The sequence below is a fragment of the Ursus maritimus genome, unplaced genomic scaffold (genome assembly GCF_017311325.1).
Source record: "Ursus maritimus isolate PB19 unplaced genomic scaffold, ASM1731132v1 scaffold_28, whole genome shotgun sequence".
Taxonomy (NCBI): Eukaryota; Metazoa; Chordata; class Mammalia; order Carnivora; family Ursidae; genus Ursus; species Ursus maritimus.
This window is the reverse complement of record NW_024425341.1, coordinates 4,638,606-4,658,092: the sequence shown is the minus strand read 5'-3', so window position 1 is coordinate 4,658,092 and position 19,487 is coordinate 4,638,606. Positions and strand designations below refer to the sequence as shown.

Below are 19,487 nucleotides of genomic sequence, written 5' to 3'. Positions count from 1 at the left end.
TTTCCTCTATTAACCCATCCTCCAATTCACTAACCCATTCCTCTGCTTATGTGACCCTGGCCGTCAGAGCCTCTAGTTTTGCCTGCATTTGGCTCATAGAATTTTTAATTTCTGTCTGATTCGCTCTCATTTCTGTCCTTAGGGATTCTATATTCTCAGTAACCTTTTCGTTAATACTTTTTTCAATTCTACTCATCATTTTGACCATCGTTACTCTGAATTCCATTTCTGATAAGTTGGTTATATCCATATCCATTATTTCTGTGGCAGAGGCCACAGACTCACTGTCTTTTCTTTGCTGGGGGGGGGGGCTTCTCCTTCTTGTCATTCTGATGAGGAGAGGTTGCAGGGTTGTCCAGAGCCCAAATTATTGACTGGGTCCCAGGCTGTGCCCCTTGTTTTATAGGGATCTTAGGGATGTGGGCTTCTTCTTTAAAGATTTTATTTATTTATCTGAGAGAGAGAGACAGTCAGCAAGAACAGAAGCAGAAGCAGGGGAGTGGGAGAGGAAGAAGCAGGCTGCCAGCGGAGGAGCCCGATGAGGGACTCCTTTCCGGAATGCCGGGATCACGCTGTAAGCCGGAGACAGGCGCTCAATGACTGCCCCACCCAGGCGCCCCGGGTTGTGGGCTTCTTGATTTTTCAGCCTGCCTTCTGTGTTCTGGGGGAGGGGCCTGCTGCGCTGATACTCAGGCAACCCTGTTTGGGTAGAGTCTCCGTGTCCCCTGCGAGGGGGGATGGGGATGGGCACACTGTGAGCCGGTATTTCCAGGCTTTTGTTTTCTGGCGGCTTTCCCTGGCGGTCGGCTATTCCTCTTCTGAGAGTCAGAGCAGCAGAGACTGCATTGTCACAGAACAGAGGGATTGCGGCCCGTTCTCCACTGATGTTCTGGCCACTTTAACTCTGTTACTCTTGGTGCTGCTCAAGCCTGCAGCATCCCGGGATGTGTGCCCCACACCCAGCGTCCCAGCCCTCACTTCCAGGGCCGGCGCGTCTCTGTCCTTTGTGTTTCTAACGCTGCCAGCCTCCCCGCATGCTCCTGGATCTCCCGGTCTCAGTCTATGCCCGGTAAGCACACCGGGATTCTGGAGTTCCGTGAGAAGCCTGGTGGTGAGCGCACCCGGTTCAGGGTCTCAGTCTGCTGTTTCACCAGTGCCGACTGCGAGTCCGCCCGCTCCCCCATGCAGGTGGCCCGCCAGCCGCCCCGTGCACGCTCCGGGAGCTCCTGGTCTCAGTCTGGATCCCGTGAGCGCACCGGGATTCTGGTGTTCCCCGAGATGCCTGGTGGGCGCAATCCTGGCTCACGGTCTCAGTCTGCTCTCTCGCGGGTGCCGTCCATGAGTCTGCCCGCTCCCCCGTGCAGGTGGCTGCCGCTTCCCGGCGCCTGAATGCGGCGGCTCCCTCCCCCTCCCATTTATCTTCCGATATCTATGCGAGGTTTCATGGCTCCCCGCTTTGTACCTCAATCCTCAGTGCTGGAGATGTTCATTTGTAGAGATCCGGATGTATCTTCCTGCGTCTCAGGCTGGTTCCGTGGTTATTTAGGCTGGTCTGGTACCTATCCAGCTCCACTCAGGGGACCGGCTGAAAAAGGGGTCCCCTACTCCTCCGCCATCTTCCCCAGTCCTAAATGTATTGTTTTCTTAATGTCCCTTTCTGTTACTTAATGAAGTATATAATTAATTAGTGTATAGAAATGCAAAGGATTTATGCATATTAACTTTATATCCTGTAACCTTACTGAATTCATTCATCAGTTCTAGTAGTTTTTTGGTGGATTCTTTATAATTTTCTATATACAGTATTATGTCATATGAAGATAGTAAAAGTTTTACTTCTTCCTTACTAATTTTATTTCTTTTTGTTGTCTGATTGCTGTGGCTAGGACTTCTAGCACTATGTTGAATAAAAGTAGTGAGTTTGGATATTTTTGTCTTGCTTCAGTCCATTGAGGATGATGTTAGCTGTGGGTTTTTCATGTAAGGACTTTGTTATGTTGGGATATGTTTCCTCTACACCTACTTTGCCGAGGGTTTTTATTATTAGTGGATTTTGTACTTTGTCAAATGATTTTTCTATATCTATTGAAATGATCATATGATTTTTATACTTTCTTTTATTGATGTGACATATCACATTGACTGAGTTGTGAATATTGAACCACTCTTGCCTCCTGGGAATAAATCCCACTTGATTGTGGTGAATGATTTTTTAAAATACATTGTTAGATTCAGTTTGCTAACATTTTGTTAAGGATTTTTTTGTTTGTTTCTTGAGGATTTTTGCAGCTATGTTCATCAGAAATATTGACCTGTAGTTCTCATTCTTTCTCTCTTCTCTCTCTCTCTCTCTCTCTCTCTCTCTCTCTTTTGTGTGTGTGTGTGTGTGTGTGTGTCTTTATCTGATTTGGTTATCAGGGTAATGCTGGCCTCATAGAATGAATTTGAAAGCTTTCCTTCCTCTTCTACTTTTTTTTTGAAATAGTTTGAGAAGAATAAGTATTAACTCTTCTTTAAAACAAAAACAAAATGAGATTTTCAAGTAAATCTTGAGATCTAGGTAAAACCATTTTTACAAAATTTTTCACTTGCTATAAAATATCTAATAACTAAATATGAAAGACCCCTGAGCATAGAATTCTGTCATATTTTAACATTTTCATCAAGATAGAGAAAAATACAACTCTTGTTACTTGCTGGTAGGAGGGCAAGGCTAGGGGAAATGTTTTCAAAGCAAAACTTAAGGGGATTTGTGGAAGAGGTAGAGGTGAGAAAAATGAGAGTTGATCAGGTACATGCTCCAATTTCCCTTTTCTGGGTTTTTCTGTTTGGATTCTGGGAATTTCAATCTCTCAAGTTTTAATTTCCCAATTTACTCTTGGTTTCAGTATGGCATAGGTGGATATAGAAGTGACTGAGAAGTGGGCCAGGACAAGGAGAGCTAAAGAGTGGACCATCTGAGCTGAGGCCAAATGGGAGTTCCAGTTTACTTAATTTAATTTTCTTAAGCCTTTATCGAGGTATAACTGATATACAAAAATTTTTACTTATTTAATGTATACAACTTGATGAGTTTGGACATATGTGTACATCCCTGAAACCATTACCATAATTAAGATAATAAACATAACCATTATCTCCAAAAATAAATAAATAAGTAAATAATAAATATTTGGTAGAGTTCCTCTGTGAAGTTGTCTAGTCCTGAACAATTTTTTTTAAAGATTTTATTTATTTATTTGAGAGAGAGAGAGAAAATGAGTGGGAGGAGGGACAGAGGAAGAGGGAGAAGCAGACTCCCCAGAAGTAGGGCTCAATCCCAGGACTCCAAGGTCATGACCTGAGCCAAAGGCAGGCACTTAACCAAAGGAGTCACCCAGGTGCCCCTGGTCCTGAACTTTTGTTTGTTGGGAGGTTCTTTTTTTAAAATTATTGATTCAATTTCATTGGCTCTCCATCTTTTCAAATTTTCTATTTCTTCCTAATTCCGTTTTGGGAGATTATATTTTTCTGGGAATTTATCCATTTCTTATATGTTGTCCAATTTGTTGGTGATAATTTTTCATAATATTCTCATAAACGTTTGTATTTCTGTGATGTCAGTTGTTATTTCTCCTCTTTAATTTCTGATTTTGTTATTCGAGTCCTCATTTTTTTTCTTTGTCTGGATAAAGTTTTATCAGTTTTGTTGATATTTCCAAAGAATCAGCTCCTCGTTTCACTGATCTGTTCTATGGTTCTTTTAGTTCCTATTTCATTTTTTTTTTCCTGCTCTAATCTTTATTGTTTTCTTACTTCTACTGGTTTAGAGTTTTGTTTGTTTTCTTTTTTTAGCTCCTTTAAGTGTAAAGTTAGGTTGTTTATTTGATATTTTTCTTGCTTCTTGAGGTAGGCCTTTATTGCTATAGACTTTCCTCTTAGAACAGCTTATGCTGCATCTCAAAGATTTTGGATCATTTTGTTTTCATTTTCATATGTCTCTATGTATTTTTTAATTACCTTTTTGATTTCTTAGTTGACCCATTTGTTGTTAAGTAGCATGTTAATTAATCTCCATTTATTTGTGTTCTTTCCAGACCTTTCTTGTGGTTAATTTCTGGTTTCCTAGCATTGTAATCAGAAGAGATGAAAGATGAATGATAGGACTTTGATCTTTTTGAAATTGTTGAGATTTGTTTCATTCTAATATATAATATATTCTGGACAATGTTCTAATTGCACTTGAAAAGAATGTGTATTCTGCTGTTTTAGGATGGAATATTCTGAATATATCTGTTGGATCCATCTGATCCAATGTGCCATTCAAAGCCACTGTTTCCTTGTTGATTTTCTGTTTGGAGGATTTATCCATTGATGTAAGTGAAGTGTTACAGTCTCTTACTATTATTGTATTACTATCGATTACTTCCTTTGTGTTTGTTATTAGCTGATTTATGTATTTGAATGCTCCCATGTTGGTTGCATACATATTTAGAATTGTTATATCTTCTTGTTGGATTATTCCTTTATGATTATATTTTGTCCTTCTTTGTGTCTTATTACACTCTTTGTTTTAAAATTTTGTCTAATATAAGTATTGTTACTGTGGCTTTCTTTTCACTTCAATTTTCATAATAATTGCTTTTCTATCTTTTCACTTTTGATTTGCATGTGTCTTTAGGTCTGAAATGAGTCTCTTGTAGGTAGCATATAGAAGGGTCTTGCTTTTTTATCCATTCTGTCACTCAACATCTTTTTTTAAAAAAATATTTATTAGAGAGAGAGTGTGTGTGTTAATGGGGGGAGGAGGAGAGGAAGAGAATCCTTAAGCAGACTCCCTCCTGAGCAAAGAGCCTGACACGGGACCCCATCCCAACCACAAGACCATGACCTGAGCCAATATTGAGTTGGATACTCAACTGACTGAGCCACCCATCCCTGTATCTTTTGATTGGAGCATTTAGTCCATTTACATTCAAAATAATTATTGATAGCTATGTACTTATTTCCATTTTGTTACTTGTTTAATGGTTGTTTTTGTAATTCTTCTCTGTTCCTGTTTCCTGTTCCTGTCTTCTTTTGCTCTCTTCTTTCATGATTTGCTGGCTTTCTTTAGTGATATATTTGGATTCCTTTTTATTTTATGCAGCTGTATTACTGGTTTTTGATTCATGGTTACCATTATGTTTGTATATAGCATTCTCTGCATACAGCAGTCTATATTAATTTGATGGTTGCTTAAGATTGAACCCATTATTTACTCTCTTTAAATTTTAGGTACATCATATCATCCTTTACATCCTTTTATTTTGTGAATCCCTTGACTCATTTTTAAAATTTTATTTTTAAAATTTAATTTCAATTAATTAACATATAAAGTATTATTAGTTTCAGAAGTAGGGGCAGTAATTCATCAATCTTATATACTACCCGGTGCTCATTACATCACATGCCCTCCTCTCTTCACTCATTTTTATAGATATACTTATTTTTACTGCTTTTGTGCTTCCTACTTTTCTTACTCCTACTTATGGTTTTTCCTTCCCACTCAGAGTCCCCTTTAACATTTCTTGTAGAACTGGTTTAGTGACCATGAATTCCTTTAACTTCTGTTTATCTGGGAAACTCTTTGTCTTTCCTTCTGAATGATAGGCTTACTGGATAGAGTGTGGTCACAACCTTTTTTTTTTTTTTTCAGTATTTTGACTCTATCGTTCCCCTCTCTTCTGGCATGCAAAGTTTCTGCTGAATAGCAACTGATAATTTTATAGGGTTTCCCTTGTATATAACTGTTTTCTCTTGCTTCTTTTAAAATTCTGTTCATTACTCTTTTTTTTTTTTTTTTTTTTTTTGCCATTTTAATCACCATGTCTCTTGGTGTAGACCTTCTCAGATAGATTTTTGTGGGGGTTGCTTGTACCTCTTGGATATGGATTTTTGTTTCCTTCCCTAGATTCAGGAAGTTTTCTATCATTATTTCTTCAAATAAATTTCTGCCACCTTTTCTCTTTCTGGGATCCCATAATGCAAATGTGATTACTCTTTTAGGTGTTGCTGAATTTCCTAAGTCTATTTTAATTTATTATTATTATTTTTCCTCTCATTCACTTGATCACTTTACATTTCTCTTTTCTCCAGGTTACTGATCCATTCTTCTCCTTCCTATAGTCTATTATTTATTCCATCTAGTGTATTTTAAAATTATTTATTTATTTATTTATTTGAGAGGAGAGAGAGCGAGAGAGCAGGAAAGGGGAGAGGAAGGAGAGGCAGAGGGAGAGAGAGAAGCAGGCTCCCCGCTGAGCAGGGACCTGGATGTGGGACTCAATCCCAGTACTCTGGGATCATGACCTGAGCCAAAGGCAGATGCTTGAACGACTGAGCCACCCAGGTGCCCCCATCTAGTGTATTTTTAATTTCAGATATTGAGTTCTTCATCCCTGATTGGTTCATTTTTATATTTTCTATCCCTTTGTTAAGGGTCTCACTGATGTCCTCGACACTTTTTTCAAGCCAATAAATATCTTTATGACCATTAATTTAAATTCTATTTCAGACATATTACTTCTCTCCATTTCATTTAGGTGTCTTGCTGTGATTTTGTCCCTTTTTTTCATTTGGGACATAATCCTCTGTCTCCTCATTTTGTCTACCTCTTTGTGTCTGTTTTTATGTGTTAGGAAAGGAAGCTATGTGTCCTGCTCCAGAAAGTAGAGGCCTTATGAAGAAGAGGTCCTATTGAGCCCTGCAGTGCAATGTCCCCTGTTTATTAGAACCTGATGCATAAAGGATATCTCCTATGTTCATTGTATGCACCTTACTATTATGGCTGAGCTGCTTTTGCCTTCATTGCCTTAGTTCTCTTTGCCTGGGTTTGGTCCCTATGCAGTTAGGGGGCCAATGTGGTGTTGACTTGGGCTCGAGTTGGGTCAGATCAGGAATTTCTCAGAGATGTGTTAACACCAAACTGCAGGACACTTTCCCTGAGAAGCTTTGTGGGCAGGGCCTGCAGTCAGACCAGATGTTTGCCCCCAGCCCACTGTTGGGGCTAAAATGGGACTAGTATGTGTGGGATTATCTTCCTCTCTCCCCAGAGCAGGAGTCACTTTGGAGTGGCACTGGCCCTTTTTGGGATGACTTGCATACTGCCAGGCTTGTGGTACCATTTTGGATGGGCACTGATCAAGGGCAGACTGGAAGTGGCAAATTTGCAGGAGAACTTAGGGGCAGGGTGTTCAGTGTTAGCAAGGTTTGTGTGGGGCTGCTATGGGAGGAAATCTGAGATAAGGCAGGGCTGAAAAGGGCATGTCTGCAGGAGAATGCAGGGGCAAGGTGACCTGTTAGCAAACTGGCAAACTAGCGTTGGTGCTGCACTGTTTCCCACAGGTATCTGTGTATCTAGGCTGTGGGGCAGAGGAGGGAAATGGTAGCTGCCAGCTCTGTTGTTCCTGGAGAAGTCCCTCCCCTCCAGCTCAGGCTCTGAGATTAGTAAATAAATTTCCCTCTTGTATACCCCCTGTGTTTTTAAAACTGCTTTCTATGCTCCATCTCCATGGGGCTGTTTGTTGTGCTATCTCTTTAAGGTCAGGGACTCAAATTTCCTCTCACCTTCCTGGCTCTCCCAGAGCCAATCCCAGTGATTTTTAAACTACCAAGTGTTAAACCCCACTGACTGAAAACTCTTGTGAAATTATGCCCCTCTGTTTGTCAAAGCCAAATGTTGTGGGGATTTGTCTTTCCCATGTGATTTTCCCTTGCCTTAGCTTTCTGGTGTGAGAATCTGTTTCTCTCCTCTCTCCACACCTGATATGATTTAACTCTTCTGTAAATATTTGGTAAAATTCACCAGAGAAGGTATCTGGTCCAGGAATTTTCTTTGTTTCAAGGATTGTGATAATTAATCTCTTTATGGTTTATACATTTAGTCAGACTTTCTATTTCTTTATCATTCAGTGTTGGTAGATGGGGTGTTCCTAAATATTTGTTCATTTTATTAGCTTACCCAAATGTTGGCTCTCAGTTTTTTATCTTATAAAGCTTGTTATTTCTGTAAAATTGATAGCGATGTCCCCAATTTCATTTGTAATTTATTTATTTGAATATTCTTTCTTTATTTTAGTCATTCTACATAAAAGTTTTTTTCAATTTTTTTTGTCTCTAATTTTTTATTCTCTATTTTTTCTATTCTTTCCTTTTGTTTCTGTTCTAATCTTTATTATTTTCTTCCTTATGTTACCTTTCGGTTTGTTTGTTTATTCATTCATTATTTATTGATTGATGGTGCAAGTTTAAGTTGTTCATTTAAAATACTTCTTTTTTTAAAGATGTTGATTTATAGTTAAAAATTACTGTCAGCAGGATTTTCCTGCATCTCATAAATCTGGTGTATTGTGTTTTTGTTTTCATTTGTTTCATTGGTTCCATTAGAATATTTTCTAATTTCTCTTGTGTCTTTTTGTTGACCAACTTTTTAAATTTAAAATGTGATAATTTCCACATATTTTTCAATTTTCCAGTGTTCCTTCTGCTTTTAATTTGTAGTTTCACTTTACTCAGAAAAAATACTTTGTATGATTTCAAACTTCTAAATTTATTAAGACTTTTTTGTGATTAAAATGTGGACTATATATGCAATGTCCATGTGCAGTTGAGACAAATGTGTATTTTGTTGTTGTCAGGCAGTGTTCTATATATGCCTATTAGGTCCAATTGGTATATAGTGTTGTTCAAGTCCTCTATTTTCTTATTGATCTTCTGTCTTAGTCTCCTTGCAGCTTTCCTGAGCAGTGTTCATTTCTTCTCCCTATCTGAGATTCAAGTTAGGTTAAACAGAGACCAGTCCTTCAGGCAGCTCCCAGGCAAATAATAATATTGAAAATAAGGTTTCCTTTGCTCCCTTCAGTTCGAGGGAAATAATTGTGAACTCAGCATTTTCCTCCTCCAAACCAAGACTGTGCCATGCTGGGGAAGGAGTGGGGCAAATTTGATTAAAAAAAACAAACAAACAAAAAAAAAAAACCCACACATTTTCTATGATTTTGAATGTGGCTATTTCTTGATTGGGCATTTTCTTGGTTGCTGTAGACCATTGACTTTCTAGAGTTCCCATTGGTTATTTTAGCCAGCTTTTCTTCTTCTTTTTAACAATATCTCCAAGGGAGAGCAAGAACTTGGGAATTCTTAGCGCACCATTTTATTGATGATACTCTCCAGATTATTTTTTCAGTATTTGGTTAAGTCTTCTTGTCATTCTGTCACTGGTGTAGGGTAAACATGATCATTTAAAGATTATGTGTTTAGTCATTGATGGCCACTGGAGGAATACTGGCTTCAATTTTTGGTTAGTTTTGTGGAATCACATTGTCTCATATTTTGTGAACCTAAAAATAATTTTTACTTTGTCTCTGGTATAGCCATGTGTTCTCTTTAAAGACTATGTGTACATAATTTATTTTATTCCCTATTTTAAGTTCTCTATACAAGAAGATCTCTATAGAATCTTATTCTACCTTAGTGAAAGGAATTGGAAGGTGCATAATTTTTTCTTATCTCCAGCTAAGTTTTAAAAAATCTGTTTCAAAGACTTATATTATTATAATATGGTGATAAATAACTTCTGCGGTTTTGTAGCTAGCTCTCCACTTTGGATAGTGTTTTCCCCTAGCCTTTCTGCATGGTATAACTGAAGTAAGCATGTTCAAGCAAAAGAAAAAAAAATCCATTGCACGAACAGAATATTCATAATGCCAATAATCTCCTCTCAACTTTTTTCTTTCAAGCAAGTTCCACTCTAAATGTGGTGAATTTATTTAATGGTTCTGAGACTTAAGTTTATCTTCTTCTGGATGCAGCTCTGCAAATTATATATTTAACTTCTCTGCCCAAGGGCTAGTTAGATGTTAAGGCATCATTTTAACAGAACACATATATTTCTACTATAGCAACACTAGTCTGTATCCAGACCTAGAATTTTTATACTATTACCACAATCCCTTAGAATAACCTGGCCATGTATTTATAATCAGTATATTTCCTTCTAAGTCTTAAACAGAGCTATAACAATTAGTATATTATGGGAGCACCTGGGTGGCTCAGTTAAGCATCTGACTCTTGGTTTCAACTCAGGTCATGATCGCAGAATCATGAGATTGAGCCCCATGTTGGGCTCTGCACTGAGCGTGGAGTCTTCTTGTCCTTCTGTCTCCCCTTCCCCTTCTCCTGTGCTCTCTCTCTCTCAAATAAGCAAATAAATAAAATCTTAAAAAATAGTATATGATGATCATATATTTTTAAGAGAAAAGAATACCAAAGAAATATTGACAATATTATTTAGAAAGTATTTTTATAAAAGCAATATATCCAATTACATGTTCTTTGGTTTACCATGTCACTCATGAGGGCAGTAAATTTTTAATTTTTTTAAAAAATATGAAGCATAGCTGAAAGAAGTTTCAAAAAATAATTGCTATACTTTTGAGCTTTCTGCTTAGCTTTCCCTACCTCATTTGTTTGGACCACCACTAAGAGTGTTAGATAAGCCAGAAACCTTGGTGTTATTGATCTGTTTTTCTTTATATCCTCCATATAAAATCCATAATTATACTTCAGTAGATTAAACTTCTAAACTATATCTCAGATATAACCACGGATTTTCCTTACACCACAGCCACTCAATTTCATGCTATGGTTATCATTTTCCTGGACTGCTATAATGGTACCTTAATTTGTCTCTACATTTTCTCTTGCCCTTTCCATCCACTTTTCCAAAACCTACTTTTATCAGCTTTCCATCTTCCAGTAAAATTCCTAAATACAACCAATTGCTTGTAGGTTATAGGCTGACTTTCAGCTTAAGAATGTAAAGCTCCACACAATTCTGCCATAACAATTTTTATCATATCACATCTGTCCTTTTTATTTGTGTATTTCTGTATCTTTGATTGCAATATGAACAATATGAGATTTTGTTGTTGTTGTTGTTCACTGGTGTGTTTTCAGGGCAGGCACATTGTAGGACTCAATTATATAGTGAATTAAGGATTGAATGGGTATTCTCTGTGTAGCAGCTACATTGCTGTTAATATTTCTCAAATTTCTATACTATCAGTGTAGGGTCATTTTAAGTATTATTTCTTTTCCTATAAGTACTTTGTCTATTTATTTATTTATTTATTTATTTATTTATTTATTTATGGGAGGAGGTAAAGAGAGAGAGAAACTCAAGCAGACTCCACACTGAGCATGAAACCTGATGCAAGCTCAATTTCACAAACCTGAGCTGAAACCAAGAGTCAGACACTTAACCACTGTGCCACCCTGAAACTTAACCAACTGTGCTACTCAGGCACACATCATTTCTATTCTTGACTAAGTCCTATTTAACATCCAGACCTCATCAGGAGGTTAAAATTGTTCTCCACATATCAGGTAAATTCCCTGTATTTTATTCTTTCATTACACTATTTTTTATTACAGTATTTGTGACATACTTATCTTCACTTTTTTTTTTAAATTTCATGTCTGTACCTTTTATCCCAGTATAAGAAGGGAGGATACTTTTGTTGTTTTCTTTACTATCCAATAATCAGAATCTCTTCTAGTGTTGGAAACATAATAACACTATAAATTAATCAGTGCATTAACACTTATTGTTAAATGAATACCCATATGAGAATAATATAGAACACTTTTAGTGAAATATCAAATACAGAGGTTATTTCAGTTAACTTACTTTGGCCTATTTTCATTTTAGGTTTGCAAGAATAAAGAATGTATAGATGCCGGGTACTTGAATTATGATTGTACTCCAAGAAAATGCCATGAACAAGGTGTAAGTACCAACAATACGATGTGAGAATAGAAATCATTGAGAATAATCCTAGAAAGCAAACACATAAACACACACACACACACACCACACACACATTTATATATTCATAAACCACATAAGAAGATTGGCCTTATTTAACCTAAGTATTATTTTAAAATTCTACTGGAACACAAATAATTATTGCCACCCATCTCATAACGTGATACTTCTCCTGGTTTCAGATATGCAATAATAAAAAGAACTGTCATTGTAATCCCTCATATTTACCTCCTAATTGCCAAATTAATGACGATTCCTGGATTGGTGGGAGTATTGACAGTGGCAATTTCCCACCTGCACCTGGCTTACCCAGTTCTGGTAAGTATTAATAGCAAATTGAAAACATAACTAAAACGATATTTTAATTTATTAAATTTAACAAAATAAATAACTTTTTATTTATTTGCCTACCAATCTATATTTAGATTATGTATGGATATCAAATAATAAGACATGTAAAGTTAGTTTATGTTTTATTGTAGAGAGTAATATAACATATGTAACATAACATTATAAATAAGATATATCAGTAAAGACCCAGGCAACAAAATAGAAATCACTTTTGTCCTTCACACAGAAATAATTCAATATAAGGCATCAGCTAACACATAATGGCAGAGTTGAAAGCCAATCAGAGAACTGTGAGGCAACAGAACAATCCACTACCATTTCTTAGGTCTAGAAGGACAATGAAAAGAGTGGTATTACTTGAACCAGAATCTGAGGCACCTTCATGACATGTAACTACAGTCAGGGCTACACATACCAGGATCTAAATCATAGGGAGAGGTACTGCCTAGCATAAGGTGCAGGAAGGGAGCATAGGCAGCCACTATTGGAGATGCTGCAGAGGCAGGGGGATAAATATCATGAATATTTCATTTTTCCGACTCTCCGAATGTTATCCAGTTATTCCTATTGGCCAAATATAACTAGAAGTCTGAAGTAGTTTCCTTCAATTTTTTTTTTTTTTTTTGCCCAAAGAGGAACGGGTTTTAGAGTAATCCAGCATATCCAATGATGCTTAGGGCCAGACTTAATATAAAAACCTAAATTTATGATAATTAGAGCAGATTTTGAGTACACATATAATATCAGGTTGACCTTAGTAATGTAATTGATCAATAAAATGTATAGAAGCGAGATTCTGACTGGCCTTTTAGAATACTAATTCTTGCAACTCTTATTATTGGAACATACATTCTGTTGAAAATCATCTTCTTTATTTGAAATTTGATTACATTGCGACACGAAATGCAAATTCCCCAAATTCATGACACACAAAATGGACAAAATGAACAAAATCAAATAATTGTTTTAAATTACTATATTTGGGGGTGCCTGAGTAGCTCAGTTGGTTAAACGTCTGCCTTCAACTCAGGTCATGATTGAGTCCTGCATAAGGTTCCTTGCTCAATGGGAGCCCGTTCCTCTCTCACCCTCTGCCTGCCACTCCCCCTGCTTGTGTTGTCTCTCTGACAAATAAATAAATAAAATCTTAAAATATCTTAAAAATATAAATTACTACATTTGGGAGGAGTTTCCTGCACCTCTTACCTCTTTCTCTCTGTATCGTGTGTGTATATATATATATAATAAAAAACAATTTGGTAATCAGATGGTGTATTATATAAAATGAATTGAAGATGTGGCATTAGCTTTGGAACGGAATGGTGCACAGAAGGTAGAAAAACCTCTAGGAAACTGTTGAAGGCTCAGTGTATTGTTGAAATTGTCTTGAGAATACTGTTGGTGAGCAATCCAAAAACAGTTTAAAAAACATATTAGGGAAATAAGGACACTTATTATGAAGTGGTTAATTGTTTGTTATCACCGCTGCCTGTGGTAATGTGGAAAATAGAATTCCTTGGTTCTGGTCAGCAACATTTCCATGTAGGTTGTAAAGATTTCCAGTAGGTGATTTAAGTAACCTATGATAAAACATGAGAAGACAGTAATAATTAATGAAAAATATTTCAGTTTTCAAGTAAATGTTGATCAAATATAAAAGATTTAGAATTTGGGGGGTTTTTGGTTTCATTTTTGTTTAGTTTGAAAATAAAACATTCTTATCCCTGGAGTCTCTTCCAGCAAAACATTCTTATTGTAAGAAATGGCTAGAAACTGAATTTGATATATTGAACAGTAAAATTTGACCTCAATCAAAAATTAAATCAACCATGTGACTGTAAGACCCTTTTTTAAAAAAAACCTCAGAAAAGTAGTGATGCATTTTATACATCTTAATCTATGCAAAAGGTCTTCTAAATGTTGTAGTAGAATGCTTCTAAAAACACTCAAACAATAAGGCTATGAAGAATCTTAAATCGGTTTTCCCATAGCAGCCTCGCCAAGGTCCAATATAGAAAAAAGGCTTATCTCAAAAAGATTTGTGGACATGGCCTTTGATTAATGAGGTGTATTTTTTTATTCGACACACAGGAAACCCACACATTTTAGAGGAATTATATCAACTCAGACTAAAAGAGATCAAGCTATTTGAGTCCCAATTAGGTATGGGCAAGAAGCAAGGCTGATAAAGCTATTCAGTTGTAAAAAATAGCTATTCCTTTTGGAAAAGGAATTATAAATCAAAGGATATAACCAAGAAACCAGAATTAAGACTTTGATCTGTGAGTTTATAATTTTTAAATATCATTACCAACAAAAATAAACACTCCCCCCCACACACACATGGGTATAGATGGTTTCACAAGTCACTTCCAGCAAATTTTTGCAAGGAAGAAATACCATTTAAAAAACTGGTAGGGGGGCACCTGGGTGGCTCAGTTGGTTAAGCGTCTGCCTTCAACTCAAGTCGTGATCTCAGAGTCCTGGGATCACCTGCATAGGCCTCCCTGCTCAGTGGGGAGTCTGCTTCTCCCTCTCCCTTTGCTCCCCCCCACCCACTCATTCTCTCTCTCTCTCTCAAATAAATAATTAAAATACTTAAAAAAATAAAAAACAGGTGGGGGGACTTCTTCACCCAATTTTTGAGGAAAATATAACCCTAATACCAAATTCAAAGAAGTTAACATACAAAAATTACAGAACAATATCTTTTATAAACATAGATGTAAACATTCTTAAAATATTAGTTCATATTCTATACCTATCTATATTAAAAGGATAGTAATCCAGACTAGTTGGGTTTATTTTAGAAATGCAAGTCTCCTTAATCTCTTGAAAGTCATTCAGTACAATTCATCAAATCAACAAAATTATTTTTTTAAAAATATGATTTTCTCACTTGATACATAAAAATCATTTGACAGACAAATCCAACACATGTTTATGAATTTTTCAAAGCAGCAAACTAACAGAAGTAAATTTTATAAATTTAATAAAAATACCAAAAGAAAATGTAGCTAATATAGCTTATGATGAAATACATTGTTTTTCAAAAAAAAAGTTGAAAGTGAGGCAACAAATTATGTTCTCACTATGCCTATTCAACATTTTCCCATACATCCTAGCCAATGCAATAACAAAAAAGAAGAAATCAGGAGCATAAAGATTATTAGAAAGGATGAAATGGGACTGCAGATGTTGGGAAGTACATAGACAATCCTAAGGAATCTGCAAAACAGTTCTAGGAGTAATATCTTTTGAAAGGTCAAAGGAAATTTTCAAAGTCAGTAGTATCCAAGGTCTATAAAGAACTTACCAAACAACACTGAAAAAACAAATAATCCAGTTAAGAAATAGGCAGAAGACACAAATAGACATTTTTCCAAAGAAGACATACAGATGGCCAACAGACATATGAAAATATGCTCAATATCACTTATCATCAGGGAAATACAAATCAAACTACAATGAGATATCACATCACACCTGTCAGAATGGCTAAAAGTAGCAACACAGGAAACAACAGATGTTGGTGAGGATGTGGAGAAAGGGGAACTCTCTTACACTCTTGGTGAGAATGCAAACTGGTGCAGCCACTCTGAAAACAGTATGGAGGTCCCTCAATAAGTTAAAATTAGAGCTACCCTAGGACTCAGCAATTGCCCTACTAGGTATTTACCCAAAGGTTACAAACACTGATTTGGAGGGACACATGGACCCCCAGATTTATAACAACATTATCTGTAATAGCCAAATTATGGAAAGAGCCCTTGTGTCCATCAATTGATAAATGGATAAAGAAGATGTGAGAAATAGATGATAGATAGATGACAGATAGATGATAGATATACATAGATACAGATGATATAGATATAGATATATAATGAAATATTACTCAGCCATAAAAAGAATGAAATCTTGCCATTTGCAATGATGTGGATGGAGGATGGAGCTAAAGTGTGTAATGCTAAGTGAAATAAATTAGAGAAAGACAAATACTGTATGATTTTACTCATGTCGAATTTAAGAAACAGAACAGATGAACATAGGGGAAGGGGGAAAAATAGAAGGAGGCAAACTCTAAGAGACTTTTTTTTTTAAAGATTTTATTTATTTATTCGACAGAGATAGAGACAGCCAGCGAGAGAGGGAACAGGGGGAGTGGGAGAGGAAGAAGCAGGCTGATAGCGGAGGAGCCTGATGTGGGGCTCAATCCCATAACGCCGGGATCACGCCCTGAGCCGAAGGCAGACGCTCAACCGCGGTGCCACCCAGGCGCCCCGAGACTTTTTTTTTTAAAAAAGAGATTCTTAACTATAGAGAAAAAGCTGAGGGTTGCTGGACAGAAGATGGGTGGGGGATGGTCTAAATGTGTGATGGGTATTAAAGATGGCACTTGTGTTGAGCACTGGGTATTACATGTAATTGATGAATCACTAAATTCTACTCTTGAAACCACTGTTATACTATATGTTAACTAACGACTTTAAATAAAAACTTGAAAAACAAAAACAAAAGTTAGTAGTATTGCTATACAATAGCAGCAGTAAATGGAAATCAACAAAATTAGTACCATTTACAATGCTATCAAAATATAAGTTTTAGGAATAAATGTAACAAAGTATGTCTAATACCTTTACACTGAAACTAAAACAGAAATGCAGACAGTGTTAAACAAAAATAAGTGGAGAAATGTGTCATGTTTACCTATTGGAAGGTTTATTATTGCTAAGATGTCAATCATAACAAAATTTAAAGATTAAAAAACCCAATTATAAAAGCATGCAACTTTTTATATATTAACAACCTGATTCTAAAATATTTGCAAAAGTGCTCAGAATAGCCAAAAAAAAAAAAAAATCCCTGAAAAAGAACAACAAAGAAGGACATCTTAGTCCATTTGCCTCATATTGAATTTACTATATTATAGATTCAGTATATAGTTACATTAATGAAGACAGGATGGCATTGGTAAATATACACATTGTTATATGGTTAATCAGTTTTTCAAGTAAAATACATACAGTTCAATGAAGGAGAAAAATCAATTCAAAACATAATGTAACAATTGAATATCCAAATGAAATCAAATGACCCTTAAAATCTCAACTTAACAGTTTATATGAAATAAATCATAAATCTGAACATATAAATGAAAACTATATATCTTCTTGAAAGAAGCAGAGAAATTTCTACATGACCTTGGAATAAACAATAATTTCTTAGATAAGACATGAAAATACATATCAATGCAATAAAATGAAAGGTACTTTGGACCTTATGAAAATTTTATAACATGTACAGTGTTTCTTACTAAAAACAGGGTATTGAGAAAAATTGTTCTTTACAGGGGTCACACTTTCTTTTCAACTTTATTATCAAACTGTTTTGAAAAGAAAGTATGAAATAAAAGGTTCTCAATAACAAAGCAAAGAACTATTATGGAAGTTAGAAATATTTTGGAGGGTACCTATGCTGTCAACTTACCTACTTCATTTAAAAATATGTTAATGATAAAATTATAAAAGAGTTAAAATTTTTTATGCTAATAGTATTAAAATATAGAAATGTCTTTATTATATTCCTGGTAATTGCTTTTAAATCACTGATGTTTTCTCTCCTAGAAAGAAGCTACATTGAGAATGCTTACCATTCCAAACCTACAAGATGGCCATTTTTCTTACTCATTCCTTTTTTCATTATTTTCTGTGTACTGATTATCACACTGGTAAAAGTTTATTTCCAAAGAAAAAAATGGAGAGCAGAGGACTATACAAGCGATGAGTATATTGATTTCATATTTAAGATTCATTACTTTCATAATTTGTTGGCATATATATTACATTAATAAATAACATCATTATGATGTAACTAATAATTCAGATTTAAATTTTATATTTATATGAAATATAATGCTATATTAATAATTATTATAATGGATAACAAACAATTTTTTCAAAAATCAGCAATTTTAATCTTATAACAACTTGAACTCTGTTGGGGTAAAATTAAGTGGAAATGATTTCTAGTTAATGCTTATCTACCTCCTATTTTTTATCTTAATTATTAAATATATATGGACATTATTAGTTTATTCTTTAACACTTACATATTTTGATGTATTTTATGAATATTATTAAAAGGAAAAGAAATCTAAAAAAATAGTCTTTTAGTCATTAAATAAATTTGGCAACTAGAGGAAGAAAATGTTAAAAGTCAATAAACAATAGTTAGAGAAAAATCTAGATTATAGTAGTCCAAGCTAATATTCAGAAAAAGTAAAAGACAGTTTTTCATTAAAAACCTTAGAAACATCTGAAAATATGCCTCAAAAATAAAAATAATATTAAAATTGGTTTACTTTTCTTCAGGGAAATTGCTATAAAATAATTTCTGCCTTTGAATTTTATATCTGTGCTATTCATTTTATTTAACATAAAGTAAATTTTATAAAAGTATTTAAAGTTGATAAGGTAATATCAATGAAAAGGGAATACATTTCATAGAAATGTTTTGAAAAGTTTATGTAAAATTGCTGAAATAATATGAGTGTGTGAAATAGTTAACATAATTCAATATTAAAAGAATATTCATATGTTGGATGGCTTTATTGTGGAAAAACTGGCATCAAATATCTTTGAGGGAAAAAGCTAGTAAAATTAATAGAAATAAATATGGCAGAAGATGAATCACAAGAAAGCTTAAACTATTTAGCTAATTAGCTGTTTAGCTATTTAGCTAATGTCATAAATATAAAAATTATTAAATCATTTTTAGGTAAGCTTGTTTTTTCCTCATGTTAGTCTTGATTAATGGTTGAGAGGTGTTCTCAGTGGCAAGATATTCTCATGTAGTGACTGGTCTCAGACCCTAAATAGGAATTTAAAGCTGTTTCAATATTGATAGTGTATACAGAGCTTTGTAGAACAAAGAAAATATAATTTTAAGTGATTATATTTATTTTGAAACATATAGGCAACTTGAAAGTGAAAGTGAACCTAAAGAGTAGCCAGGAAAACAGAAACCATCATATCACAGTGAGTATAAAATAGTTTAAGGGTGAAAGGTAGAGACAGAGAAATAGAGAAAATTTAATGTATTAGATAAATGTAAATAATATAAATATATATTAATGATGATAGTCATATAGCTGCATATAATAAAATTGAATTGGAAAATATATTTCAATATTGCAAACTAGATCATAGACACAGTAAACTATAAATGACTTTTCAATTTGCCATTTAAAAACTTTGCACTATGATCTTCAAAATTTTTTCTAATAATG

At 35.0% G+C, this 19,487-nt stretch overlaps 1 protein-coding gene across 1 annotated transcript in view; it reads left to right on the top strand.

Moving 5' to 3' along the window:
* LOC121105634 (disintegrin and metalloproteinase domain-containing protein 2-like) overlaps positions 1-19,208 on the top strand; it is a 65,077-nt gene extending 45,869 nt beyond the window's left edge. The window contains exons 3-6 of the mRNA XM_040643168.1: positions 11,732-11,809; positions 12,031-12,160; positions 17,824-17,983; positions 19,175-19,208. Of these exons, the coding sequence (XP_040499102.1) occupies positions 11,732-11,809; positions 12,031-12,160; positions 17,824-17,983; positions 19,175-19,208 (402 nt within the window). The remainder of the gene's footprint in view (positions 1-11,731; positions 11,810-12,030; positions 12,161-17,823; positions 17,984-19,174) is intronic.
* Positions 19,209-19,487: the final 279 nt, after the last annotated feature.